The 9971-nt window shown below is 47.2% G+C and overlaps 3 protein-coding genes across 3 annotated transcripts; all 3 read left to right on the forward strand.

Moving 5' to 3' along the window:
- Window positions 1-4412: 4412 nt before the first annotated feature.
- On the forward strand, window positions 4413-5159 carry LOC124295449. The gene has a single exon (XM_046745474.1). It carries the CDS (start codon window positions 4413-4415, stop codon window positions 5157-5159), a length of 747 nt encoding a protein of 248 aa, XP_046601430.1.
- An 87-nt stretch (window positions 5160-5246) lies between these two features.
- LOC124295450 lies at window positions 5247-6944 on the forward strand. The gene has a single exon (XM_046745475.1). The coding sequence runs from the start codon at window positions 5247-5249 to the stop codon at window positions 6942-6944; it is 1698 nt and encodes a 565-aa protein (XP_046601431.1).
- Window positions 6945-7169: 225 nt separating this feature from the next.
- Window positions 7170-8312, forward strand: LOC124295451. The gene has a single exon (XM_046745476.1). The coding sequence runs from the start codon at window positions 7170-7172 to the stop codon at window positions 8310-8312; it is 1143 nt and encodes a 380-aa protein (XP_046601432.1).
- Window positions 8313-9971: the final 1659 nt, after the last annotated feature.

Below are 9971 nucleotides of genomic sequence, written 5' to 3' on the forward strand. Positions count from 1 at the left end.
CTACAAAATAAATCCATGTTAAGGACGTTGTCTACTCCCAGTGGAACTGCTGCTTGCAGACGTTCACGTGATGCAAGTTTTCTCCGTCATTTATAAAGACATCGAACTTCTATTAGAAGAATTTTGAAGGAGGAGCAATTTGTGTGGCGTATTTTTCTGAATTTGAATTTTTTTTTCAAAATCCTAAAAATCAGTACTGAAAATGAGCACAGTTCCCGTTGTAATAAAACAAGAACGAATTTTTTTTTCATAATTCTACGGACTACACGACACAGATACATCTTTTGTAATCGGGATCCTGAGATCCTTCCGACAATTAATAATTTATTCAGGTGGTTCGTTTGTTGAATTAATGGTTAAAACCAAGTCGTATAAAAAGTGAAGTTTATTATGTTAAAATGAAATGAATTTGGTTCTAAAGAGCTTACAGAGGCTTTTACTTGTAATTAGGCTGAATCTCGAAATAACGCGTCTCGCCACGGTCTCGATGTTCTGACGTCGGACTCATCGTCTGCCTGCCTTTTATGAACTGTTTAGGAGGTCAGCGCTGCGTCCGTGCATTCGTATGGATTTCGCCACATGAGAGAGGTGTTGCTCTGCTTCGTCGCGTGAGCGCATTTCTGGATATTGCCACATCTCGATATTCGAATTGCAATACATCCTTCACCTTTAATTCTGGACTCAGAGCAATAGAATCGAACTTAAGAGTTGCGAGAAACGTTGCACGAGCTAAAGCATGAAACTGTTACGTTCTGAGAGGAACGTTTCGAGTCGATTCTGATTCGCTGCGTGATTTAAATTATTCTCCTGACTTACGTAGTTGGTATACTCGTATGTAAATCTTGGGAATCCGCTGATCAGCTTCTTAGATATTCTCGTTCAACTAGGCTACAATTCTGAGAGTTTGTTAGGTAAGGCTCGTGCCAACCATCACTAAGCGTGATTGAAATAATTATTTATAACAACACTTGTGTTAACCACACATTCATTAACAATCTCCTTCCAGTTCTCAATGGTAGGTTTACAATTGTGGTACAAACTGATGTTAATCACTATCGCAGTCACAAACTGTTGATAAGTCTCGGAGGTTCTAAATCACTTACAATGTGATTTGATTCTAGGATTTCGGTAAGGTTCTGATCTGTTCTCTATGATGTCCGAAGTTCTTCTGTACTATTCTGTTCTCTGAAAGGGTTGACTTGGAGGGAAAGTAGGAGGAGTTCAAAAGGAATCGCGGTTTCTCGCGGGTCTCGGATGATTGGTTAAGGATGATGAAATAATTGGGGGCAAGCTTCTTGATTAGTACATGAGATCTCTGTGGGGGATTAGCGCAAAGTGGTTGGTTTAGGGAAGCAAGCGACAAAGTGCTAATTGGTCTTATCGTCATTAAAATGAAGGCGCTATCCTGAATTCTGAGAATAAGGGTTTCTTTCTCTGTGAGCTATCCATGATTTCTCTTCCCACGTTTCCGGTGTTTAGTCTGCTCGATTATCTCAACTATTGCAGGTGTTTATTACTTTGGGTTATTGCGGTTGAGATCGTAAATCAAAGGTTTTATATGAAAGCTAATGTTGAAAGGTATAACGGTTAAATGGGAAAAATATATATACCACATATGTTATGAATTTGACTGATGAAATAACGGTTAATCTAGCGTATGAGAACTATCGATATAAGAATTTGGACGTTATGATGGTAACTATGGGTGTTGGTATTAACCTACGACTATTGGTAAGAGCACGTAAGGCTCTCTTATGGTCACTGTACGCTGGTCAGGTAGGGCGCAGAGAGGGTGCCGCCGTGGATACCGGTTGGCACGTGACAAAACAGCGGATTTTCCCCGCGACAAGTGATTGCTTGCTAGCGCCGTCTCTGGCTTAGGCTGCCCGTCGTACGAACTAACGGCCGTAGCAGAAGTCTGCATTCAACACGTGCAAACCTGTAATTCGAACCGCGAGCCGTGAGCGTTATTCAGTGTGTTCTTCGTTGTTGAAATCTCCCTCTCTTGCTCCCTACCGTCAGTCGATCTCCGGCGCCGTCGATCGCGCTCACGCATGGCTGGCCAGTACTGCGTTCCCAAAACTATCTTCTCGGCGCTCGACGCGCGCCGGGCCTAGAGCTGGGACCACGGAGCCAGCTCTCCCGCCTCGCCACGTCTCTCTTCCGCTCTCTTGCATACTGTAACCTGTTGCTATCGCATCACGCTTTAACCAAATCTGCTAATATCTCTCTAATCTCTCGCAATATCGTGCTGATATCTTACTAATAATTTACATTATGTAATTAATTGCTTGATTATGTTTATAGTTTCGAAATCTCTTACTTCTCAGTGCTTCAGTGTTCAGATAATCGCACCGCATGTGCTTAACCTTGACCTTAACCTGCAATCCGGCATGCTTTGCTTAATCTCGCTTAACTTAAATAAACAAAAGTTGTTCTATTTAGCTAAAATTAAGCTACCCTAATTTCCAGCATTTTAATTTATCGTTTTTTTTGCTACATCAGCCCTAAGCATTTTACATTTTTTGGTCCTTCGAGCCGGATAGTGGTAGCTTAACTTAATTAAACTTAAAAACTAACTCGAACTCAGTAACTCTTGGTGCGTGATTCAACGTTGACGCATTGCTGAGTATCCGGAAGTGATACTGCGTTGACGGAAAGGGTAACTTGGGACACTAGTGCGAAAATTACCCTGCGAAAAGCGCGTGTGTGATTCGTAGTGGGGTTTAACCTCTCCAAGATCACCATTCAAGGTCATCGCCAATCAACCTCGCCTACTGCTAGCTGCTCAAGAGGACTGCCAACACTCTGTCAGTTCTTTCCAATTACTTTTGGCAATTGTCGCTAAGCTTTACTTTTTCGCCCATTTATTCTTCCTCGATAGCCTTCAGAGTTTTTCCACGATGTCCGCCAAGTACTTTATGGCTCAGGAGTGCCACATGACCTACCTCTCCATCCTCCACAACGAGGTCGATTCCGGAGACATCTCTACCTGCACGATCTTCGACGCGGAGATTAAGCTCGAAGCGCTAGAGGCCACCTGGAACAAGATCGTCGATGCGCACGACAAGCTCATCGGTTGCAAAGACATTGATGCTTCTCATGCCTACTTTAAAGAAGGCAGATACACTATGGCGCTTCAGCGCTACACCTTGATTATATCCGCTCTCAAAAAGCGCGCCAACGAGCTTGAACCTCGCTTAGCACCACTCTCGCCTCACAATGTCACCATGCTAGACAACGCTCATCATTATCGTCCACAACTGCCCACGATTCAGCCTCCAAGATTCAACGGAGAGCTCTTGGAGTGGCAGTCCTTCAAGAACAAGTTCATGTCAGTTGTCAGCAAGGACGGCATCACCGAAATCGACAAGATGCACTACTTGCTACAGAGCGTACATGGAACAGCGTATTCTCTCATCGCCAATGTGGATATCACCGCCACCGCATTTGCAGACGCCTGGCAAGCGTTGACCACGCGCTATGAGAACAAACGCGTCCTTATCACTGCACAACTGAACAAACTGTTTAACATCCCCAAGATGGCTTCGCGATCTGCCCAGGAAGTCAATACTCAAATTAACACTACAAACGAATTGCTGAACTCCTTGAAGTCACTCGGATCGCCCGTCGATCAATGGGATCACCTGCTCGTCCACTTTCTTACTCACAAACTCGATCCTCAGACGCGTGAAGATTGGGAGCTGACGCTTGGATCTGCCGCTGATTATCCAACGCTGGAGAGACTCAAAGCCTTCCTCATTGGTCGCGCTCGAGCCCTTGAAACTCTGGAAGACAAACCTCCAGCCAAGCAGAACCCCAAGTCGAACTCCAAGGCCAACAAGAAGTCCCCGAGTGGTAATAAAGGCACGCCAGGCACAAAAGCATCTACTGCGCATGTCCACATGGTCAGTGCGTCGCCACAAAATACCTGCTCTACGCCGCACACGCCTACAGTACAGACTCCCGCTACACAAGCGAGACCTCAGAGTCCCTGCTCCTGCTGTGGTGCACCGCACTTTATCGTCTCGTGCCCGTCGTTCCACAATTTGACACCAAATGAGCGTCATCAGCAAGCCCTCTCCAAGAATCTGTGCCTGAAGTGTCTCGGATTACACGCACTGGAAAACTGCCGTAGTAAGAAACGCTGTCGCCATTGTCAAGCTGCGCATCATTCAATGCTGCATGACTCTCAGCATCTCAACACAATGAGAGCTCGAGCAGATGCAACTGCGCTCTCACAAACGTCAACTACGCCTCAAACAAGTCAGACTACGTCAGCATGACTATCTGACACCCGCAACGTCAACTCTCAACTCACTCCCTCGCCATCGTCATCGCCTATCGCCGCAACGCTACTATCAACGCAACAATCTCGCTCTGCGTGCAACGCAGCTACTTCACCTAGGCCAATGGTGCTGCTAGCTACTGCACAAGCTCTTCTCATCTCGCCTACTCGACTTGCACATCCAGTACGAATGCTGATTGACCCAGGCTCAGAACTCACGCGTATCGCCCAACAGCTTACTCTCCTGCTTGGTCTCATGCCCTCTGATTCTCGCATTCCAATCATTGGAGTCGGAAACGTGCCGTCAGGATCAACAAAGGGTACTGTTGAAATATCTCTACGCTCTACGCACTCTGACGACCAGGTCAATCTCCACGCGCACGTACTGCCATCTCTCACTGTCGAGCTGCCTCCAGTCACTATCTCCAGTCAATCCTGGCCTCACATCGCCGATTTGGATCTTGCTGATCCAGAACACCTATCACCAGGTCGAATTGACATACTCGGCGAAGCAGACTCGTATGGCCTGATAATCAAGCCTGGAGTAAGAGCTGGACAACCAGGTCAGCCTATTGCGATTCAGACAATCTTCGGATGGGCTGTTCTTGGACCTATTACTCAATCGCCTCACTCATCGCCTGCGCATCAACATCATCTTATCTCCAATTCACATCTACACGAGCTCATAACAAGATTTTGGGAGGTCGAGGAAGTTCCATCGACTCACCAGGAATCTCTCAGCGCTGAAGAAGCTGAGTGCGAGGCTCACTTCATCGCAACGCACTCTCGCGACAGCTCAGGTCGCTACATCGTGCGTTTGCCATTCAAATCAAATGCTCCGCCTCTTGGACACTCGAAAGGCATCGCATAACGCTCGCTAGCTCGACTACTAAATCGCCTATCGCATCAACCTGAACTTCATCGACTGTACCAAGACTTCCTCAACGAGTACGAGTCTATGGGTCACATGGAGAAAGTCCAGCCTCAAAACACTTCCACGGACGGATATTACTTGCCTTATCACGGCGTAATGCGCAATAATAAGATCCGAGTAGTGTTCAACGGCTCCTCCAAGACCACTTCAGGTTACACGGTCAACGACCTGCTGCACACTGGTCCTAAAACCCAGAATGACATCTTTGACGTGCTGCTCTACGTCAGACGTCATCACTACATCTTCACAACAGACGTCGTGAAAATGTTTCGCCAAATCTCAGTGCATCCAGACGATCGCAAGTATCAACGCATCCTCTGGGTTGACGAGAATTCTCGTATCCAGGAGTATGAGCTCACGACAGTTACCTACGGTACCAAGCCTGCTCCGTACCTCTCAGGCCGCGCGCTGCAGCAATTGCTGCTCGACGAAGGTCATCTGTTCCCTCTCGCAAAGGAACCCTTCGAACAAGGCAGCTACGTTGATGATGTCACTGGCGGTGCTGATGATCTCGACTCGCTAAACGCCATCGCTACTCAAGTTAAAGAGATGTGCCTACGGGGATGCTTCCCACTGTCAAAGTGGAAAAGTAATCACCCGGACTTCTTTAAACTTCGTTCATCTCCATCATCCTGCTCCGAGACTCATGAATTCAGCGAGTCATCCTCTAAGATACTTGGTCTCACCTGGCAATGCGCTCCAGATCTGCTCAAGTTCACCGATCAGTCGGTACAAAGACCAGCCATCACCAAACGCACAATCCTGTCTGAGACAGCTCAATTGTTTGACCCTCTAGGGTTAATATCACCAGTCGTAGTTCGTGCTAAGGTGCTGATGCAAGATCTCTGGCAAGAAAAGGTCGGATGGGACGATCAACTCACTCCGCAGATTATTCATCGCTGGATGACATTCCGCCAGGAACTCTCTCAACTCTCGCAACTAGCAATCCCTCGCTGGCTGCAACTTCGCTCTGACGACACGGAAGTCGAAATCCACGGCTTCTCGGACGCATCACTAGCTGCAATGGCAGCTGTTGTCTACGTCAAAGTCTCAACTCCTGGGGAATCATCAAAGGTGACTCTGGTCTGCTCCAAGACACGAGTTGCGCCCCTGAATCGCCTAACAATACCACGATTGGAGCTTTCAGCTGCACTGCTCTTATCAAAACTCATCAAGCGAGTTCAATCGACTCTCCAACTCAATCATGCTCATGTTACCTTGTGGACAGACTCCTCAGTATCCCTCGCTTGGATCAACAGTGACGCAATGCGTTGGAAGGAGTTCGTGAAGAACCGGGTTCAAGCTATCCAGACAACTACACCTGATGCCACGTGGAAGTTTGTCTCAGGGAAGCACAACCCCGCAGACTGCGCCTCTCGAGGCCTGACACCCTCGCAACTTATCACACACAATCTCTGGTGGTCAGGACCCGACTGGCTCACTGAATCACCACGCCTCTGGCCTTCGTTCGCCGCTCCGACTGATCAACCAGCTGATGACGAAGTTCGACCAAGTGCTGTACTCACCACGACTGCTCCGAAATTACCGTTTGAAACTTTATTCGACAAAGACATCAGTCTCACGAAGCTTCTACGCATCACAGCTACAATTCAACGCGCAGCAGCATGTTTCAAGCGAACACCAGCATCAAATCTCACAGCATCACCGTTGAACCCAGCTGATCTGCAATTCGCGCTCACGTTCTGGATCAGAGCTACGTAGCAAGTTCACTTTGCCAGCGAAATTCGTGCAATTTCCCAAGGCAAAGCACTAGCAAAATCGCACCCGCTCACCAGACTCACTGCCTGGATCGATCAAACCGGTCTGTTACGAGTTGGTGGACGCCTGCAAAATGCTCAGCTGGAAGAAGATGCCAAAAATTCTCCAATTCTACCCCGAGAATCGAGAATCACTACGCTCTGCATCTCCAACGCACACACTCGCACCATGCACGGTGGTACGCAGCTCACACTCAACTACGTACGCCGATACTGCTGGATACTTGGTGGTCGCGCTCTTATCAAGCATCACATTCATCACTGCGTCACCTGCGCCAGGATACGCGGAACACGCGCTCAACAACGCATGGGACAACTTCCAGCTACACGTGTCACACCATCACTTGTCTTCGAACATACCGGAGTCGACTACGCAGGCCCAGTGTCTCTCAAGTTCTTCCAGGGGCGTGGCACGCGCTCATACAAAGCGTGGATCGCAGTGTTCGTGTGTTTTTCAACCTCTGCTGTTCACTTGGAGCTTGTCACCGATTACACCGCCCACGGTTTCCTGAAAACCTTCAGACGCTTCACTGCACGACGCGGCATCTGCAAGACGCTCACCAGTGACTGCGGAACCAACTTCCAAGGCGCCTACGTCATCCTGAAACGACTGCTTGCTGGTTCCACCGAAGAATCAAAGCATTTACAGCAACTCATCGCTAATGACGGCATCAAATGGAAGTTTAATCCACCAGTAGCTCCTCACATGGGTGGCAAATGGGAAGCTGCCGTGAAATCCATTAAACACCACCTCTCTCGCACCAACTCAGACAAGATCCTCACGTACGAGGACTACTCTACGCTACTGACTCAGGTTGAAGCAGTGTTGAACTCTCGACCCGTCAGTGCTCTGTCCGAAGATCCAGACGATCTCATCGCCCTTACACCTGGACACTTCATCCGAGGAGCAGCTCTCACCACGATACCTGAGCCATCACTTCTCGACACGCCTCACAACCGGGTACCAAGGCTGGAAGAGATTCAACAAAGGTTCCAACTGTTCTGGTCTCACTGGTCAGACGCCTGCCGGAAATCTCACCAGACCATCTCCAAGTGGAACACCACATTCCACGACATCAACGTCGGATCGCTCGTCTTACTCTTAGACGAACGCTATCCACCGTCAAAATGGCCGTTGGGACGCGTCACGCACATTCACCCAGGCAAAGATGACCTGACGCGCGTCGTCACCATCGAGACTGCTACATCGACGTACACGAGACCTATACACAAGTTGGTACTCCTTCCGATCCCGAGGCACAAGGAAGATCTTCAAGATGTCGCTCCAGCTTCATCTCAACTACTTCTCTAACGAGCGGAGAAGGGGGGAGAATGTTGAAATCTCCCTCTCTTGCTCCCTACCGTCAGTCGATCTCCGGCGCCGTCGATCGCGCTCACGCATGGCTGGCCAGTACTGCGTTCCCAAAACTATCTTCTCGGCGCTCGACCACGGAGCCAGCTCTCCTGCCTCGCCACGTCTCTCTTCCGCTCTCTTGCATACTGTAACCTGTTGCTATCGCATCACGCTTCAACCAAATCTGCTAATATCTCTCTAATCTCTCGCAATATCGTGCTGATATCTTACTAATAATTTACATTATGTAATTAATTGCTTGATCATGTTTATAGTTTCGAAATCTCTCACTTCTCAGTGCTTCAGTGTACAGATAATCGCACCGCATGTGCTTAACCTTGACCTTAACCTGCAATCCGGCATGCTTTGCTTAATCTCGCTTAACTCAAATAAACAAAACTTGTTCTATTCAGCTAAAATTAAGCTACCCTAATTTCCAGCATTTTAATTTATCGTTTTTTTTGCTACATCAGCCCTAAGCATTTTACATTCGTGAATTAATATTAGTAAAGTAACTAAAACTTCTTGATAAGTATTCATCAGTCATTCAAGGCATTTACTGCAAAGGCTACTGTAACTGAGGTACCACGTTCTGCAGACGTTAGTGCCTCTACTTCGTGTGCCACGTCTCGTTATTATCCTGTCAGGCTTCTGAAACGTAGTGACGCCAGTTTCGTCAACGTTATGTATGTCCTGTGGTACAAAGTGATGACATTCCAGAACAACTTGCAAGTTGTCATAAAAAATGCCCACGTTGGTCCTGTTGAAGCTTGTGGCTCTGGAGAGGCTTGTAGTCTGGGCTGCGCGTATAGACAGTTCAGGGTTCCTACTCATGAAAGAACGACACCATTTTTCCCCGGTCATCTCATTCTCAATCCAAGTACTCGCTTTCTTCATATTATATTTGACGGCCAATTCGAACGCCAACTTCCTCACTTCTCTTCTAGAAAGTCCGAAGTATACGTCCGTACAGCAGATGAGATATTTGGAAAATGCACGTTCTTGTTCTTAAGTGAAAATTCTGTTAGATGCCATACACACCATATTAACATTTCCCGCCTCATCAATCTCGGCTTGATCTCTTTTTCTTACATATCGAAGTAGAAAAACATAGTTAACGCTGTGCGTTTGTGCGGCACTTCTTAGAGGTGCACCATTTTTCACTTCTTCGTATGCGTTCTTGTACTGTGATATGTCATTTCGTCCTTTTGTTGTCTTTCTTTTGCGTATTCTAAGCATCTACGATGTGAAACGAAGGAATTAGTAAAATTACAACCGTACCCATAAAGATAGTTACAATTGTACCCACCTCCCTCTTTCATAAATAAAAAATGACAGTAACGAGGCAAACTATGCTACGCAAAAAATGATTACAATTCCATATTCTGTAAAGTCTAATCTCCAAGCAGAAAAACACTTATGATTCTATTTTTGATATTAGCTGTGAAGTTAGAAAAATTCTTTAAAAATTCTTCTGCAAATGACTTAAGCACGCGGTCACCGGCGCAACACTGACGAACACATTCGGGCGCGTCAACTGCTTCTCTCTCCCCGAACTCCTCGCCATACTACCTATAGTTTGAGAAATATTCGCTTTGTTTTAACCGTACCCTGTTA

The sequence above is a fragment of the Neodiprion lecontei genome, chromosome 7 (assembly GCF_021901455.1).
Source record: "Neodiprion lecontei isolate iyNeoLeco1 chromosome 7, iyNeoLeco1.1, whole genome shotgun sequence".
Classification (NCBI taxonomy): Eukaryota; Metazoa; Arthropoda; class Insecta; order Hymenoptera; family Diprionidae; genus Neodiprion; species Neodiprion lecontei.